This window comes from Leopardus geoffroyi, chromosome E2 (genome assembly GCF_018350155.1).
Source record: "Leopardus geoffroyi isolate Oge1 chromosome E2, O.geoffroyi_Oge1_pat1.0, whole genome shotgun sequence".
Taxonomy (NCBI): Eukaryota; Metazoa; Chordata; class Mammalia; order Carnivora; family Felidae; genus Leopardus; species Leopardus geoffroyi.
In genome coordinates, this window is record NC_059335.1 from 15404121 (window position 1) to 15424059 (window position 19939).

General features: G+C 47.3%; 1 protein-coding gene across 5 annotated transcripts in view; it reads right to left on the reverse strand.

Moving 5' to 3' along the window:
- RYR1 (ryanodine receptor 1) overlaps window positions 1-19939 on the reverse strand; it is a 119170-nt gene that overhangs the window by 19350 nt on the left and 79881 nt on the right. For 4 of the 5 annotated variants that reach the window (XM_045442449.1, XM_045442447.1, XM_045442450.1 and 1 more), the window contains 7 exons: window positions 19668-19685; window positions 18454-18534; window positions 13872-13960; window positions 13648-13776; window positions 13449-13553; window positions 11206-11287; window positions 7835-8022 (listed from right to left, as the gene is read on the reverse strand). In XM_045442449.1, the coding sequence (XP_045298405.1) occupies window positions 7835-8022; window positions 11206-11287; window positions 13449-13553; window positions 13648-13776; window positions 13872-13960; window positions 18454-18534; window positions 19668-19685 (692 nt within the window). Of the gene's footprint in view, window positions 1-7834; window positions 8023-11205; window positions 11288-11765; window positions 13052-13448; window positions 13554-13647; window positions 13777-13871; window positions 13961-18453; window positions 18535-19667; window positions 19686-19939 lie in introns of those variants that run through there. The other variant, XM_045442451.1, reaches the window with a different exon arrangement.

Here is a 19939-nt window from a genome sequence, read left to right on the forward strand (position 1 = left end):
GGGGGGGCAGGAAATTCCAAGCAGGTTCTGTGCCAGGTCAGGACAGAGCCCCATGCGGGGCTCGAACTCACAAAACTGTGAGATCACGACTTGAAAAGTCAAGGGCTGGACACTCAACCGACTGAGCCACCCAGGTGCCCCTAAACCACAAAGAAACTGAAAAACATGTGAAATACAGAGGTTTGTAAAGTGCTTGGGAATCACATGATGCTTTGTGTTTAGGAAACATGATATTTCCTAAAATCTAAATGGTCAAACTTTTAGAGATGAGCATATTGTCATTTTGCAATCTCACAAGCACTAATGTGTCTGCGTGTCAAACATCAGGAGTTGCTGACCTCACCGAAAGAGAGATACCAGGAGAGGACGTGCCTCCTGAGAAGTGTATGGTGCCCCACAGAGGATGTGCTGGCAAAGCAAACAAATACACCCAAACGTGAGTCTGATGGGCTTCTTGACCCAAGTCTCAGTTTACAGGAAACACAGGGGAAGGAGGAACATGTTACATGACACTACATGGTTGTTTCAGCCAGATCAAAACTGTGGGAAACTCTACAAACGGGACAGGCACTTTGTAATGATAGCCAAGGGCCGCGTGCATCTGCTGAGCCCTTGGATCACGGCCGGTGCAAACTGAGATGTGCCGAAAGCATAAAATACATACTAGACCTCAAAGACTCAGCATAAGAAAAGAGTATAAAATACTGGATAACTTTTTCTATTGACTACATGTTGAAATAATGTTTCGGATATACTAGGTTAAATAAAATATATTGTGGGGGCGTCTGGGTGGCTTCAGCTCAGGTCATGGTCTCACGGTTTGTGGGTTTGAGCCCCATGTCAGGTTCTGTGCTGACGGCTCAGAGCCTGGTGCCTGCTTCGGATTCTGTGTCCCCCTTCCTCTCTCTCTGCTCCTCCCCCACTCACACTCTGTCTCTCTCTCTCTCTCTCTCAAAAATAATAAACATTAAAATTAAAAAATATACATGTTGTTGAAAATGACCTTATGAGTGTCTTTTTACTTTTTTAAAGCATGGGTACTCGAAAAATTTAAAATATGCATGTTGCTCACATTGCGTTTCTATCAGTGGGTGCTCCTCTAAAGGACCAAGAACCTGGGTCTCCAGCAGATCAACTACAAGGCAAAGGAAAAGTGCTGGAGAGCAGTAGATAAAAGGGGGTTTAAAGAAAGATCAGCCAGGAGCAGTGGGCGGGCCTCGTTTGGATCTTGGTTCAGAAAATTAAAAAAAAATTTTTTTTTCAACGTTTATTTATTTTTGGGACAGAGAGAGACAGAGCATGAACGGGGGAGGGGCAGAGAGAGAGGGAGACACAGAATCGGAAACAGGCTCCAGGCTCTGAGCCATCAGCCCAGAGCCCGACGCGGGGCTCGAACTCACGGACCGCGAGATCGTGACCTGGCTGAAGTCGGACGCTTAACCGACTGCGCCACCCAGGCGCCCCCAGAAAATTTTTTAAATTGTATGTGATATTTATGAGATTGGGAAATGTGAACGTGGACTAGATATTTGATCATTTAAAAAAGAGTTGTGGATATTTTTTCTTTCTGTTTTCATTGTTTCCTTTTTGGTTCGGAGTTATAATGACATTGTGGTTTGTTATTGTAAAAGGAAAAGGAATTTTCCTTATGAGAGAAGAGCGTTTTAAGCCCACATATTGTACAATTACATTTATATGAAGTGTCCTGAAGAGGCAAATCCATAGAGACCGGAAGTAGATTAGCAGTGGCTAGGCCCCTGGGTGGGGGAAATGGGAAGTGACCTAAAGGGTACAGGGTTTCTTGTTTGGAGTGATTAAAATGTTCTAAACTTAGATCGTAGCTACGGTTTGCACAATTCTGTGAGTATGCTAAAAAAAAAAAAAAAAAAAAGCCCATTGAATTGTACATTTTCAATGGATGAACTTAGGAGACACATACAAAAATATTTTCAGACTAAAAAAAAAAAAAAAGAAGAAGGAAAGGAAAACCTCAAAACAGTCCTGACCAAGAATAAATGAATAGCCTGAAATGTGTCTTCAGTCACCAGAGGGGGCTTTCTAAACTGTAGGAGATGCTTTGGAATCTGGAAAGTACTTATCAACAAAGACACGCTTTGCCAACCGTGCTCCATCAACCACAAAGAACTTGGGAAACCAGAAAACGATGCTATATTTTAAAAATGCAGATCCACATGTGAACAGAAATGCAGAAATAAACATCCGGAGAGATGTAAACTAAAGTGGATGACGGTGGCAGGCTTTGGAAAGGTGGGATGAGAACAGGATTGGGGGTGGGGGGCCAAAGGTGACCTCAACCATAGTGGTATGTGCTTGTATTATCTATTTCATGAAAAATTAATAAGATATTTCAAATGATTTTCTACACGAAAAGCAAAAGTGTTCTGCATGGCCAAACAATGATGATAACACCACGAGCAAAGGCCAAAGACAAATGACGAGCTAGGACAAACAGGTGCAACTCCGACCGCTCACAAAGTTATAATCAGCCTGATAAGAGTTCTTAGAAATCAAGAAGAAAAACACCAACCTCCCACTAGAAAAATAAGCCAAGGACATGGTCAGTTCACCGAACAAGTGACACAAAAGAAATAACATAAAAAGATGCTTAATTGCACCCACAACTGGAGGAATGTGAATTAAGACTGCACAGCAATATTGTTTTTCACCTATCAGATTGGCAAAAATCCAGATATTTGACGATGCGGTCTGGTGGCGAGCCTGTGGGGCAACAGGCACGCTCACATGCTGCTATTGAGAGGGAAAAATGGAGGGCAAAAGTTCTCCAAATGACAAATGCATTTACTCTTTAACCCAGAAATCTTTGGAATATTCTTAGATACAACTGCACATAAAAAATGATGTATGTACAAGGGCAACTGTAGCCAGCATTGCTAGTGGTCCAAATGGAGCCTTCCTCGGCGCACTTACTCCCATCTGCTGGTTATCTGCAGTACAAATTTACAATATCTGGGCTATAAACTGTACCTTTGTACAGTGTACAACTCGCACAACACTCCATGGCAGCCCTGACTACAGCATGAGTTGTAAAAGCAAAAGACTAGGAACAAAGCAAGTGTCTGTCAACAAAGAATAATCAAATAAACTATAATATATACCTAAAGTGGAATACTTAGCACCTGTGAAAAGAGAATGAGGTCACTCTCTGATCTCCAGAATATATTAAGTGATATGGACCAATGCATGTAGTTCACTGGCTGTTATGCAAGAAAGGAGGAGAATAACAAAATTGGAAAAGAACAACGCAAGGATGCAAAGGAAACTAATGCTACTCACGGCAGTGGGGAGGTGGGGGGAAGTGGGCTGAGAAAGCAGAGGGAGTGAGACGTCCCACTTCATACCTTATTCCATTTTGCTTTTTAAGTCATGTGAACGTATTATTTATTCCAAAAAAAAAAACCAACGCACGTTTAAAGTTACGGATTATAACTCTGTGAAACCGAGAGGATACTGAGCGGTAAGATGTGTACATCACATCAAATCTTGTTAACGTGGGAACCTCTCAACAGTCAAGAGGGATCTTTACCCGGTTCATCTTTTAAATTCACCTTATAACTCAACGTTTGTGCCCATTTACCAACCTCTCCCTGTTTCCTCCGCTCCCAAGCCCTTCACACCACTCCCTTTTCAAGCCTCTGCTTCTACGAATTCAATTCTTTTAAAAGATTCCACGCGTGAGTGATACCACGCACTTAGCATTATGCCCTCACAGTTCATCCGTGTTGTTGCAAATGGTAGGCTTTCCTTCTTTTTAAAGGCAGAATAATACATAATAGCCACTGTATCAGTCACATGCACAGGAAATTTCCATACCTTGGCTATTGTGAACGATGCTGTAACAAATATGGGAGCACAGAAAGCTCTTCGAGATAATGGTTTTATTGCCTTGGGATAGACACCCAGTGGCGCTGCTGGATCCTATGGTGGTTCTATTTTTATTTCCTCAGGATCCTCCACTCTGTCTTCCTCAGTGACTGCACCAATTTACATCCTCACCAGTGGTGCACGAGGGTTCCTTTTTCTCTAGATCTTTGCCCACACTTGCTCTCTCCTGTCTTTTTGGGACTGGTTCCTCTCACAGGTGTAGCTCACCGTATGCGTGATTTGCACTTCCCTGACGATGAGTGACCTCGAGCACTTTTTCACGTACCTGTTGGCCATTTGTGTGTCTTCTTTTTTTTTAAGTTTTATTTTTAGTTATTTTTCAATTAAAAGATTTATTTTAGAGAGTGAGAGTGGGAGAGAGGGGCAGAGAGAGAGAGAGAGGGAGAGAGAGAGAATCTGAAGCAGGCTCTACGCGCTCAGTGCAGAGCCCAATGTAGGGCTTGATCCCACGACCCCGGGATCGTGATCTGAGCCCAAAGTCAAGAGTCAGAGGCTCAAACGACTGAGCCACCCAGGTGCCCCTGTATGTCTTCTGAAAAATGTCTCTTCAGGTCTTTTGCCCATTTTAAAATTAGGTTAAAATTGGTGACTTCAGCTCAGGTCGGGATCTCATGGTTCATGAGCTCGAGCCCCTCCCTTGGGCTCACTGCTGTCAGTACGGATCCCACCTCAGATCCTCTGCCCCCACCCCCCCAAACCGCTCATGCTCGCTCATTCTCAAAACGAAAAATAAAAACATTAAAATCAGTTTCTTTGTTTTGTTCTGTTTGCTATTGAGTTGTGTAAGTTCCTTGCCTGTTCTGGATATTAACCCCTCATCATATATGTGTTTACAAATATTTTCTCTCTTTCCATAAATTGCCCTTTCGTTTTGTTGATGGTTTCCTTTTCTGAGAAGAATCATCACACGATTACGAATGATGTGTATTTGGCTCCTGCACGTGGTTCTTGGTTCTCTCACTGACTGGGCCTCTCTCCCTGGACCTGCGTCCTGAGAGTAGGGCTGGGACTTGCAGCCACGAGCTGGAACCCAGGTCACGTTCACTATTTGTTGGACTAGCTTAAGGGATGAATCTGTGCTCTGGAGACAGACTGCCCGAGTCCTAACCCCACTTTTTGTCCATCGTGAGCTGTGTGACCCTGAGAGCACTCACTTCAGCTCCCTGTGCCTCAGTTTCCACTTCTGTAAATGAGGATAAAACAAGACCAAACTAAACAGTCCTTACCACTTAGGGTCGCTGTAAGGACCGCATGAACTAACTCATTGGTACACATGACCCGGCCTAGAGTGAGAACGTGATAACTATCGGCTCCTCTTCTGGAAGGTGGAGGGCTCAGGAATAGCAACGATTAAGAGGCCGCAAGAGGTTGGCAGGGAGGACGGGGGTCCCACGAGGGTGCGGAACAGATGCCCGGGGAAGCGGGCATCGCCGAGGGAAGGAAATGGCCAACCATGGCAGACGCCCAAAGATGACAGGGGGTGAAGAGGTCACTGGCTGTCTTGGTCAGGGTAGTTTCCGCAGTGACGGGGACCGCAGCTGGCAAGCCCTGAGTTGGGGAAGGGGTGGGAGGTGACGAAGGAGGGAGTGAAGGTAGACGGCTCTTGGAAGGCCTGGCTAGAAGGAGGAGAGACACGGGAGGCTCTCCAAGGGCACTAGGGGGCGGGGACACTTTATTTGTAACTTGGGAGACCCTGGACTTATTTAAATGCTTGTTGCATGGGCAGCAACTGTTGCAACCTCTGGGTTAAAATAAGAAGCAGGAGTCTACACTGATATAAAAAATAAATAAATGGGGGTGTCTGGGTGACTCAGTCGGTTAAGCATCCGACTCTTGGTTGCAGCTCGGGTCATGATCTCATGATTTGTGAGATCGAGCCCTTCATCAGGCTCCACGCTGACAATGCGGAACTTGCTTGAGATTCTTTCTCTCCCTCTCTCTCTGCCCCTCCCCTGCTCTCTCTCTCTTTCAAAATAAATAAACTTAAAAAAAGAAATAAATGAACAAGGACAGAAAAATGGTACCTAATAAAGGTAAAGGGTGTGGTGAAATTAGAAAACAGGGCGCCTGGGTGGCTCAGTCGGTTAAGTGTCCGACTTCAGCTCAGGTCATGATCTCGTGGCTCCTGGGTTCGAGCCCCACATCAGGCTCTGTGCCGATAGCTCAGATCCTGGAGCCTGCTTTGGATTCTGTGTCTCCCTCTCTCTCTGCCCCTTCCCTGCTCTCTCTGTCTCTCAAAAATAAATAAACATTAAAAAAAAAGAAAGAAAGAAAAAGAAACCCAGCATCCATCAGCTTGAGGCAGAATCACCAATGGATGCTGACCCAGGAGGGTGAGCAGGATATTTGCATTGTCCCGAGGCACATCCTCAGCAGATACTAAAGGGAAGGACGGTACATTTGCAGGTAAACACCACCTGGACCAAGCGAGCCAAGCTACAACCAACAGCGATAGGAAGAACCAACGTCACACGCCTCCCGATATGATGCACTGAGGACACATGACTTCTATGATATTCCTGCCAAAGATGTATAACCTGAATCGAGTCACGGGGAAAACCCAGACAAACCCACATTATAAAGCATTCTCTAAAACGCTGGTCTCTGTTCTTCAAAAATATCAAGGTCATGAAAGACAGAGACACAGCAAGGAAGGGTTCTGGATTGAAGGAGGTTAAAGAGACAGGATGTCTAAATGCAGTCCCGGATCGGGTCCTTAGCAGGGAGAATAATTTCTTCACCGAGTGAAAACTGAACTAAGGTGTGTAGATAGCAGCATCACATCGATGCTAATTTCCTTGTTTTAATGTTTACTTATTTATTTTGAGAGAGAGAGAGAGGGGAAGAGCAGAGAGAGAGAGAGAGAGAGAGAGAGAGAGAGAGAGAGAGAGAATTCCAAGCAGGCTCCTCCCTGTCAGTGCAGAGCCCGATGCAGGGCCCAAACTCACAAACTGTGAGATCATGACCTGAGCCGAAATCAAGAGTCGGATACTTAACCAAATGAGCCACCCAGGTGCCCCTCGATGCTAATTTCTTGATTTGCCTAATTGTTCTGTGGTTATGTAAGAGAATGCACTTGCTCTCAGGAGATACACGCTCAAGTATTTAGAAGAGAAGGGGAATCAAGAGACAGCAAATGTGGTAACAAGTGAGCGTTTGGGTAATCTGGGTGAAAAGGTAATCAGAAATTCGATGTAGTGTTCCTGCAGCTTTTCTATAGGCCAGAAGTTATTTCAGAGGAAAAAAACTTAACACGATGGTGAGGGAAGAGATCGGGCAGGAGTAACGGTAGGTAACACGTCTTCAGGGCTCCTGTGTTCCAGGCACTGTCCACACACCATCCGCCTCACAGCAGTCCTGTGAGATGTGTTGTTATCCTAGTCCCATTTCACAGAGGAGGAAACTGAGGCTCAGAGCAGACGAGTAACTTACCTGGGGTTCCGTAGGGAGAGAAGGCAGCGCTGGGTCGGGAGGACTGACAGGGCAGGTGAGTGGGCTCCTGGATGAAGCTGGTTCCTGCACTTCCCTCCTAAGAGCCTCATTACCTGACCGGTAACGGTCATTGGTGACTGCCTCCCCCATTAGACTACAAGCCCCGTGAAGGCAGGGCTGTGTCTGTCTCGGCCCCGGAAGAGGGCCCGGCATGCAGGAGAAATGCAGCAAGCGTTTCTCAACTGAATAACTGTTACCTATAATGATTATGACATGATGACTGTTAATGATAACAGAAATAAAGGTTCTCATTTGTGTTAACGCATTTCATCTTCAAAACAGCCCGAAAGACGGTGTTATCCCCGCTTGACAGCTAAAGAAACTGAGGCTCACAGAGAAGTCTCTTGCCCGAGGCAGGCAGCCAGGCGGGGCATGGCTGCCCCTTGGTGCCCCCACCCACCTGCCTCCCAGCACCCACCTTCTGGAAGTCCTTCTTGGAGATGAGGCCACGGGGATCGGTGACGTAGTCCTGGAAGGCCTCAGAGCCCACGATGTCCTTGAGTTTCAGGAACATGTCGAAGAACTTGAGGATCATCTCCACGTTGGATGAGGATTCCACAAGCATGTCCACCATCTGCCGGGCAATCATGCCATTCACCACGTTCCCTGTGGGCAGGCCCTGGTCAGTGTGGCTGGTGGGACCTCCTCTCTGGAGCCCCCCTGGGCTGCGCTCCTTCTCCAGCTCAGGAGCCACCAGGATCCCCTCTGCTGGTGGAAGCTTCCCTGGCCAGCTCCCAAGCCTCGCCTCAGAGGGCACAGCTCATTTCCTGATCTGCATCAGCATCATGTGTGAACCTGGCTGGTCCCCTCCCTGACAGGTGGGGGAGTCCTCAATAAAAGTAACCGTGGCATAAGCTAACAGCAGGTCCCAGATGCCACGCCAAGTGCAGGGGAACTGTGTTACTATCCGTGTTTCCAGATGAGAAAATAGACCCGGAGAAAGTCACACGCCCAGGGTTACATCGCCAACGAGGGGGTGAGGAGGACTTGAACCCAGAGCTGCATGACCTCAGAGCTCACACGCCTAAGCCTTCCACTCGTCCTCTGAGGTCAAGCAGGTCTGTAGATGAGCAAGGTAGGCCAAAGTTAAGAGGGCAGGGAGAAGTGGAGACTCTGGGAAACGGATCCCACCCCTGTCTAAAGCAAACTGGCTTCAGCTTCTTTTTGTACTTTTCCATTTTATTTATTTATTTAGATTTAAAAATTTATATTTATTTATTTATTTATTTTATTATTTTTATTTTTTTTATTTTTTTTTTAAATTTTTTTTTTCAACGTTTATTTATTTTTGGGACAGAGAGAGACAGAGCATGAACGGGGGAGAGGCAGAGAGAGAGGGAGACACAGAATCGGAAACAGGCTCCAGGCTCTGAGCCATCAGCCCAGAGCCCGACGCGGGGCTCGAACTCACGGACCGCGAGATCGTGACCTGGCTGAAGTCGGACGCTTAACCGACTGCGCCACCCAGGCGCCCCTTATTATTTTTTTAACGTTTATTTATTTTTGAGACAGAGAGAGACAGAGCATGAACGGGGGAGGGGCAGAGAGAGAGGGAGACACAGAATCAGAAACAGGCTCCAGGCTCTGAGCCATCAGCCCAGAGCCTGACGCGGGGCTCGAACTCACGGACCGCGAGATCGTGACCTGGCTGAAGTCGGACGCTTAACCGACTGCGCCACCCAGGCGCCCCAGATTTTTATTTATTTTAAAACGTTTATTTGTTTATTTATTTAATCTCTACACCCAACATGGGGCTTGAACTCATGACTCCAAGATCAAGAGTCGCATGCTCTTTCCACTGAGCCAGCCAGGCACTCCTTCCCTGCTTTTTTTTTTTTTAAGGAACCTTCTGATTTTTAAAAAATGCTTATTTGGGATTGCAAGCTGGTGCAGCCACTCTGGAAAACAGTATGGAGGTTCCTCAAAAAACTAAAAAGAGAACTACCCTATGACCCAGCAATTGCACTACTAGGCATTTATCCACGGGATACAGGTGTGCTGTTTCGAAGGGACACATGCACCCCCATGTTTATAGCAGCACTATCGACAGTAGCCAAAGTATGGAAAGAGCCCAAATTTCCATTAATGGATGAGTGGATAAAGATGTGGTATGTATATACAATGGAATAATACTCAGCAATCAAAAAGAATGAAATCTTGCCATTCGCAACTACATGGATGGAATTGGAGGGTATAATGCTAAGTGAAATTAGTCAGAGAAACACAAAAATCATATGACTTCACTCATATGAAGACTTTAAGAGACAGAACAGATGAACATAAGAGAAGGGAAACAAAAATAATATAAAAACAGGGAGGGGGACAAAACAGAAGAGACTCATAAATACGGAGAACAAACTGAGGGTTGCTGGAGGGGTTGTGGGAGGGGGGATGGGCTAAATGGGGAAGGGGCACTAAGGAATCTACTCCTGAAATCATTGCTGCACTATATGCTAACTAATTTGGATGTAAATTTAAAAAAATAAAAAATAAAATTTAAAAAATGCTTATTTACGTTTGACTTCAGCTCAGGTCATGAGCTCAGGTTTGTGAGTTCAAGCCCCACATGGCGTTCTGTGCTGACATCTCGGAGCCTGGAGCCTGCTTTAGATTCTGTGTCTCCCTCTCTCTCTACCCCTCCCCTGCTCATGCTCTGTCTCTGTCTCAAAAATAAATAAACATTAAAATTTTTTTTAAAAAATGCTTATTTATATTTGACAGAGAGAGAGAAAGAGAGAGAGAGAGAGAGAGAGAGAGAGAGAGAGAGAGCGCAAGCAGGGTAGGGGAGCAGAGAGAGCTGGAAACAGAATCGGAAGCAGGTTCCAGGCTCTGAGTTGTCAGCACAGGGCTCAATGCGGGGCTCGAACCCACAAGCCATGAGATCATGACCTGAGCCGAAGTCGGATGCTTAACCGACTGAGCCACCCAGGCACCCCAGGAACCTTCTAATTTTTAAAAGCTAATGACTACACATCAAAAACATTGAAAGATTGTAGGAGGATTATCCATTGCAACATTTTTTGTAATAGCAAAACATTTTATTAATTTGAATGTCCGTTGACTGGGGTGTGGCTAAATGAATCACCGTTCACTCACACAATGGAGTATTATGCAACCATGGAAAAGAATGAGAACACTGTGAATCTCTGTAGAAAAGTCTTTGTCTACTAGTTAAAATGTCTTATTCATTAGCAGGAAATAATGGTTGTTTTAAGTCACTAAGTTTTGAGGACATTCCTGAGGCAGCAAAAGCTAAGTGACACATTTAAAAAATGAACATAGATAACTATTAGGTACATACATTTTTTTTTAATGTTTATTTATTTTTGAGACAGAGAGAGACAGAGCATGAACAGGGGAGGTGCAGAGAGAGAGAGGGAGACACAGAATCGGAAGCAGGCTCCAGGCTCCGAGCTGTCAGCACAGAGCCCGACGCGGGGCTCGAACTCACGGACCGTGAGATCATGACCTGAGCCGAAGTCGGATGCTCAACCGACTGAGCCACCCAGGCACCCCAGGTACATACATTTTAAAGAGTGTCCAGGCCACTCACCTTATTAAGATTTCCCCGGGAATTCACAAAACTAATGTGTGTACAGTTGGCATATAATAAGTGCTCAGTAAGGGTTTACTGAGTTTGGTACTGTGACTCCTTCATCAACCCATTGACCCTGACACGATGCGGGATGAAGTTGAAGGTTAGTTAGGGTCTCCTGGGTCTCCGAGGGCCATTTCCTGCTTGTCTGTACCTTTGTACCCTCCCCTTACCCACACTCGCTGGGCACTTACCTTCTAGTAGTGACAGCAACATCACCACCATGTCCTTCTGTAGGTCCAGCAGCTCCTTCAGCAGCTCGATCTGGCTCGAGTCCTAGAGACCCCACACCCCAATCATGGGATAACTGGTCTCTGCAGAGACGCCTCCCCACCTCCAGCTGCTTCCGCCCCTCCTGACCCACCCCACGGGGCCTAAGACCCCTTTTTCTCCCCCTCTTACCTCCGAGGGGACCCGACTCCACACATGTTCCTCGGAAGCAGGGGAAGGGGCAGAGAGACAAGATTGTGGGGTGGGGTTGGCACTTTGGGGGGTAAGCAGGCCCAACGGGTGCTATGTGGGGGCAAGAGCTGGCGGACAAGGAGGGCTGGGAGAGAAGCTTGGAGCTGAGAGAGACAGAGAGGGGCACGTACTGGGTAGGGAGACACAGCTGGGAAGGGGTGAGAGCTCAGCACTGTGCCTGGCTTATGGTGGCTGCTTGATCCATGTTTGTTGAGTGACTATGTGATGGAAAAAGCGAGACTCTGGGTTCAGGAAAAAGGCTGGACGACTCAGCCACATGCCTTTCGGTGAACAATTTGGGAAGAATGTGGGGGCACATTGCCTCCCCAGTCACAGTGCCTCATGTAGTGCCTACAGAAACTTCCTACATGGTCAGAGTTCTGCCTCATGGTCCCTACAGGTATTCTGTTGAGCTACATAAAACTGCTAATATGTGAGCATTTTTGACCCACCGAGTGGTCATTTCATCTGGTTCTACCTAATACAATGGAGAAGGGGGAAGGATGCTGGAGAAAAGGCACGTAAGGCTCCTCTACCTGAATGCTCCTTCTAGAGTTCTAACACAGTTCCAAAGCTCGGCATTCTGACTCTGAACTCCCAACATTCCGGAATCTCAAAATCCAACTCTGTGGGTGCCCGTGGTGTGCGCCTGCCGGTGATGCACGAGGCAGCGCCCTGCTTCCGGTAACAATCCCAGTCTCAGAGCAAGTGGGGCTAACCCCACTTTGCTGGTTTCAAAGGTGGGTATGTGACCAGATCTGGCCAATCAGAGCCCTCCCCTGGCCACGGTGATTGGTTCTGGGATGAGCATGTGACCCAATGGTCCAAACAGAGAATCCCAAGTGGGAGCTCCGACGAAAGAGGGATTATCTTCCCTCTGGAGCTGTTGGGGGGAGGGGGGTGCATAGAAGCCTGGGGCACCATTTTTTTTTCAGTCCGGGGAAGAGCCTGCTTGAGAATGAAGCCAGAGAAGGCAGATAGTTCAGCTGACATCACTCTAGGCCCTGGATCTCTGGTGTGAACTGATAAATCCCTCCCACACCCCCACCCCGCTTAGGCCATCACTTTGCATTGGATTCCCAGCCCATGCAACCTGGCCCTAGTCCTTGGCTAATGCATCAGCACTCCAGGATTTGGAATTCTAGACTAAAATACCAGTACTCGCTAGACTTTGAAGATGACACCAATAACACAACTTCGACCGCACTGAAACTAAGGAATTGCATTCTAAGTTCAGCTCCTTTCAAAAAGTCAGGTGACAGCAGACAGGATTTCTGCCAGCCCCTGTGGCACCTTTGAGTAACTAGAAAAAGGCTCCCCTTCCTCAAGACGCTTCCTGCGGGGAAATTATAATACGGCGTACAGAGTACTGCCATCTGCTGGAACACTGTTACATTTATGCCGTTCAGGATGCGGATGGTACAGCCTCGAATATGTTTACCAGACAGAAGCAGAGCATGAGGCACTGACCAGACTGCAAAGGGGCAGGGGTGATAGGGGAAGGGTACACAGGATTCTAGAAATGGGAGAAGGACTCGACAGGGACCTTACATCATGGGTGCCCGAGATGGGCGTCATCTGCCGCAGGCAGAATAAAGAAGCAAAACACTCCTTCAGCCCCAGTCCCTGTTCTAGAAAGACACCCCCTTTCTATCCCCAGGGAGGTCGGAGTCTGAGAGAACCTCACCCCAGAGAAAAGAACACCAACCAATCATAGAGGAACTCCGGGCCAAAGGGGGCGGGGCCCAAACGTCAAACCAATGGAAGTGTGCATGGGAAACCAGCCGATTGGTGGTGGCAGAGGAGGAGGCGGGGTCATGCAGAGAGCCAATCCAGAAGGAAGATGGATTTGGCCACCTCTAGGGAACTCTTCTGGAACATGCCAGGGGGACTTGGGTGAGAAACTGACTTGGAAGTGAGCCGCTTCGGGGATGCCCGAGAACAGCTGCAGGAAGAACAACAGAGGGTCTCGAACCTGAGCGAGCTTCATCATCATGTGGGCAAACACGTGCAGGAATCCCACCACGGCGTCCCAGAGGCGGCTGTGCGCCAGGCTCTGCTGGTTCCCGGTGCAGGGGCCCTGGGGGCAGAGGGCTGCAGTGAGCGCCAAGCAGGGCAGGGTGCGGGGATAGGGGGTGGGGGTGCCTCGCTCCGCCCCAGAGGTTGGGTCCTACCTGGATGTACTCGGTGAGGCTGTTGAACACCTGTTTAGCGACCGACATGGCCTTGGAAAAGTTCCTCTTGCCCTGCTCCTCAATGACATCCTTGCCGGAGTAGTACCAGTAGAAGTCGCTGATGGACTCCTGGGGGGACCGACGGGGTGTGAAGGGGTGCTGGGGCCAACCGGGGCCCCACAACCCCCCACCCAGGTCACACCTGGACGGCCTCGCAGCCTCACCTGCAGCCGCAGGAGGTAGTCCACCGTGCAGATGATGATGTTAATGGTGGTCGTGTTCCCTGTCTGTGTCCGTAGGTAATTTTGGAAATCTGGGGAGATGAAAAGCCATTCGTTCATTGAGAGTCTGCCGTGTGCTAGGGGAGGGGGACAGTGGGTCGTTTATTCATTTATGCAGTAGGTTTATTGAGTGCCTCTTGTATGCCAGAGGCATATAATTGTTCTCGTTAGTTTATTTAATAAATCTTTATCAAGTACCTACTGTGTGTCAGAGGAAGATGAAGATCATTTATTCATTTATGTAAATAACTATTGAGGGCCAACTACATGCCAGATATGGTGGAGGGTCAGTCATTTATTCATTCATCCCCCCCCCCCCCGCAAACACCTTTCTTGTGCACCCACAGTATAGCAGGGGAAAATGGAGATTCAGTCTTCCGTTTGTTTCCAAAAATGTTTATCGAACACCTACTATGTGATGGGGGAGATGGAAGATTAGTTATTTATTCATTCATTTATCCAACAAATATTTACTGAGCACCTAGCCAAAGCCAGAAGAGATAAATATCTGCCATTTCTTTTGTATATTTGTTCAATATCTATCTATTTATTTATTTTTAACGTTTATTTTCGACAAAGAGAGAGAGAGAGAGAGACAGAGCATGAGTGGGGGAGGGGCAGAGAGAGAGGGAGACACAGAATCCGAAACAGGCTCCAGGCTCTGAGCTGTCAGCACAGAGCCCGATGCGGGGCTCGAACTCACGGACCATGAGATCATGACCTGAGCCGAAGTCGGATGCTCAACCGACTGAGCCACTCAGGCTCCCCTCAATATCTATTTATTGAGCACATACTATCTGCTAATGTGAGATCGAGATTGGCCACTTACTCTTCGGTACTACAAGTTTATCGAGCATTTATGATGTGCCAGGCACTGTTCTGGGCCCTGGGAATACAGCAGTAAAAGAAAAAGTCCCTGCCCTTGTGAAGTTTATATTCTTGTGTAGTAACTTTTCAATCTTTTCTGACCGCAACTTACAGTAGGGGAACCATTTTACATTAAAACCCAGTACATGTGTTTAAACTGAAATTATATCCACATATACCCAAAACAGAAGTTTCACATACTCACACATGTGCTATATATTCTGGTATTTTCTATCCTGTGCTAGTCTAGTTACCTACAAAAGAATTCTATCTCAAGAAGGGGAAAAAATAGTTTCAAACAGAGAGGGAGGCAAACCATAAGAGACTCTTAAATACAGAGAACAAACTGAAGGTTGATGGTGGAGGGTGAGGGAGAAGGGAAAATGGGTGATGGGCATTGAGGAGGGCACTTCTTGGGATGAGCACAGGGTGTTGTATGTAAGCGATGAATCACGGGAATCTACCCCCCCCCCCAAACCAAGAGCACACTGTATACACTGTATGTTAGCCAACTTGCCAGTAAATTATATTTAAAAAAAATTATCTTAACTCACTACGTTCGTAGTCCTCAATCTCTCAACCTTGGCTGCATGTTAGAATCACCTGGAGGCTTTTCAAAGTCCCCCTGCTCAAGCCCCAACCCTAGACCAATTAAATTACAATCTCTGAGGGTGAATGAACACTGCGCTTTAGTGTATTTTAAAAATATGCTCCCCAGGCATATCAGCGTGGAACTCAGATGAGAGCCTCTGAAATACACAGATTCATGACCCTCTGGTGCATTGGTTCCCACTATTTGAAAAACATTCTTCTATGGCAAAAAGCTGATAACTGCTACAGCTGAGTGATGGGTACCATTTATTAGACCATTCTCTCTATTTTGGTGTGCGGTTGAGAAGTTAGTAATAATAATAATTATAAACATGGGTTCATGGGTCGTAGGGGTGGTGGTGGTGGGGAATACCGAGCAGAATGATCAGGGAAACCTAGGCGGCTGCAGTCGCCCAGAGGAGATGCCTAACTCAGCTGACGACGACGTAATCAAGGAAGGCTCCCTGGGGGAAGGGACCTCAACTGAGGCAGGAAAGGTAAATAGCAGTGGGCTGTATGAATTCCCAGCTGTGTGACCTCAGGCACGTTATTGAATCCCTATGTGTGGCACAGACTGTGCCTCAGTTCCCCCATATGTAACATGGTGGTTACAGCACACCCTACTTTATGGAGCTCTTGTGAATTTTTAATGCTTTGGCGTACATAAAAAACTTAGGACAGTGGTGCCCGGGTGGCTCAGTCAATTAAGCGTCTGACTCTTGATTTTGGCTCAGGTCATGACCTCACCTTTTGTGAGATGGAGTCCCGCATCAGGTTTTGTGCTGACAGCGTGGAGCCTGCTTGGGATTCTCTCTCTCTCTCTCTCTCTCTGTCTCCCCCACTTACACTGCGCTCTCTCTCTCTTTTAAAAATTTTTAATGTTTTATTTATTCTTGAAAGAGAGAGAGAGAGAAAGAGCAGGAGCGGGGTTGGGGCAGAGCGAGAGAGGGACACAGAATCGGAAGCAGGTTCCAGGCTCTGAGTTGTCAGCACAGAGCCCGACATGGGGCTGGAACTCACAAACCGCGAGATCATGACCTGAGCTGAAGTTGGACGCTTTACCGAATGAGCCACACAGGCACCCCTCTCTCTCTTTCAAAATAAATAAATAAATGCTTTTTCCAAATTAAAAAAAAAAAAATTAGGATAGCCATCTGGTACGAGTGCTCAATAAACATTAGCTGCTCTTAAAGAGCCTTAAAGAATGCTGAGGTTAATGGCTGCACTTTGGAGCAGTGATTCTCAAAGTGTGGGTCCCAGACCGGGAGCCTCAGCATCTCCTGGGAACTTGCCAGAGACAAGAATTACTGGACTCCATCCCAGAACTACTAAATCAGAGAATCTGGGGCGGAGCCCTCAAATCTGTATTTTAACAAGGCCTCGAGGTGATTCTGAGGCCCTCTTAAGTTGGAGAACCACCTCTGTAGACCCATTTGCCAAATGATCAATTCATCAAATTGTGAAGGCAATGAAAACAAACTTCAGCTAAGTCCTTTGCACGTTCATGGCAATGTCACGTTGCACAGGATGGCTTTACCAGCCCTTGAAAGGTTTCCCCCCCCCCAAAGTTTTACTGTCCATCTGACATCTATTTCATAATTGCTGTATCATAATCACTTCTATTTCATAAACCATTTTGCCTGGTTTCACACTGTAGATGAAGATTATGCTCAAATATTCAATATTTTAGAAGCAAATGTATGTTTTCTAGCTCCTTTGTGTTAATTTCAACTGGGCTATATGCCTAAATGTTTACATATACAGCTCCCCTCTCCCGTAAAAAGCTGTCAACCAAGAACATAGTCTCAGACATGTACAAGAGAAAAACCTGTTGTCTACTTCGAATGGCACCAAACACTCAAGACATGCGAGGCACCTGAGATTTGAAAGATATTTCAAATGTTTATTTGATTGGGCTGGTTAATGGATCCACGAATTTATGCAGAGGACTGGCTTGTAAATTTGGTAGGAGAGAGGAATTCCCCCCTTTAGCACCTTCTCGTTTCCAAATAATCATAGATCCAGGGAATAAAATTCATTTAAAACCCCAAAGACTGATTCCACCTTAGTTACAATTAAAGAAAGTCCTAGTCACGTGGCACAAAGGTATTTCATGAACCTTGAAGAAAAACTGGCTGTGGACATAAGAGCTTTTGAGAATGCAGAGCAATGGATCCTGCTTTATCCTTTGTTTGAACAGAGAAGAGTGTGGATTACAGAAATTTACATATGAGTTACCTTCACGAACATTAGCAAATGGGATGCAGGTTCTATGGAAGTTAGATTTATGGTTACTTCCATTCTTGTCATGAAGCTTAGCTTCTGGGCAGTCTGTGGTTTCACAATTACCTGCTAAGTATCACAACCACAACCCTGAGACTTGCATATTTGTTATAGGAAATGGCATTGGGTAGAAAGTTTGCTGTACAGAAGTTTGATGGTCCCTTTAAGGCTGTGAGCTATGTATGTTTCACTAGCTTGCTGTGTCAGCCTTGATCTGGTTAAACCGCCTGAACCAGAAAAAAAGTTGGGGAAACTCTAGTTTAAGCTAGGAAAGGATCTGTAAGGCCTTCCACCTGGCAGAGTATCTTAGAAGTGAAATTAAGAAGTGATTCTAATAAACTCATTTTTAAATGCCATGTGATTTTTCCCCCCCTCTACAAAACCAAAGTATGGAAATCTACTGCATCTACTTAACTCTGGCAGCTGCTGCAAAATGCCTGTGGAAAAATGCCATGTGGCTAACTGCACATTTGGGCAAACTGATCTGGGAGCAGGTAGGTTTGGGGGCAGATTTCTTTTGGGGAATTTGGACTGGCTAGAAGAGGTGAAAGTGTAGCAAAGGGGCTAGATTCCAGAAATTCAAGAGCGATTTAGGAAGGTGGGTGGGCAGGGCTTGATAATGGCTGAAAATAAAGGATGGAGGACAATTGGGGCCAGGGCGAGTGGTGAGGCCACCTCTGATAAGGAGGGAGGGGCCTGGAGTTTAACTCAGGCAACCCTTCTAGACTGACCCCAAACCCTGGCCTCCTCTTCATCCACTCTCCCACCCGCCCCTCCTCCTCACCATTATTGTGCCCCTCGCAGAGCAATTGCAGAAAACGGAACAGATCTTGGGTGAACTCATCGTCTGCCATGACCTTCTCTCCTGGGTGGAAGAGGGGGGGCAGGGCCCAGAAAGTGTCAGATGTGTCAGGGGAGAGCGCACACATGCACACGGCCCTTGCACACTGCACACGCATGCACAAAGCACGGGTGCGCAGGGAGGAGCAGCCGCCACTTCAAAGACACTGTGAGGGCCACGGGCATCCATGACACCAGGGGGTTCCGATTTCAGAGGCATCAGCAAATGAAGACCTGAAGGGTCCTGAGTCATGAAGCTGGGGCCTCAAGTGTCTTTCTAAATATCTGTGTTCCTCTGACGTCACCACTTGTGTGCCGTCTGGGAATGTCTGCCTATCCAGCAGAAGTTCAGGCAGCTGGTATCTCCCTCAGCCCCCATCCAGGGCCACGGAGGGCGGAGTTAATGGATTAAGGGGATTGGAGTCAATTTCACGCAAAGGCTCTGAGCAGGAGGGGATTGGGCAGGGAGTGGGATCCAAAGCCAGCCAATTGGCTCAGATGCCTTGAAATCAGCCAATCCAGGAGATGCGGGGCAGGGAGGGGGAGGCGTGTAAACATGGGCCAATCAGAATGGGCATCTGAAAGAAGCCAGTCACCGTGGGCTCTAGAGGAGGGAAGAGAGAAAGGGAGGCTAGACAGGGATGGGCCAACCAGAGCAGGCGCAGAGGAGGAACGCACACCAATCAGAGTGGATGCTGGGGGCAACCAATCCGGTTGGTGTATGGGAACCGCAGACTTGACCAATCTGGGGTCGCCGGCGCAGAGGGGGGGGGGGGGGGGGGGGGGGGGGGGGTAGGTGGGAGTGGGGATTACCCCACCCCGGGACTGCGAATCTGGGTCTGGAAGTCTGAGAACATCCAGCTGGAAAGGGATCTTTGCCATCTTCTCTAGCTTCTATTTTACACATGGGGAAAGTGAGGCTTATAGAAGGGAAGAGACTTGTTCTTAGTCTCGGGTATTGTTAGTGGCTAATCTGGGACCCGAATCTTGGTCGCTGGACCCCTGATCTCAAGACTTTCTGCCGGCGGGATGCATCGCTGAAGGGTTCCTCCCTCCCTGGATGTCCCAGATCCTCAGCCCCCAGGTGGAGGGGGGCGGTTGGGGGTTAGAAGGGAGGGGTGCAGCAGCACAGCAAGGGGAATGGGCTGGGGGAATTACCGTTCTGGCGGTTGATGACTGGGGCAGCCAACAGGATGGGAGGAGGAAGCAGGAAAAAAGAGGGGAAAAAAAGAGACAGGAAGGAGACAGAGACAAACACAGAAAAACAGTGACACAGTCAGAGATGAAGAAGACATCGACACGAAGAGAGGAACAACCACAGAGAATCAGACCGATGAGGAGACAGATGGAACCAAGGAAGAGTAGGAAATGAGGGTAAAAGCGGAGGGAGAGAAAGAAGAGGGAAGAGAAAAACAGGTGTACAAGTAGAG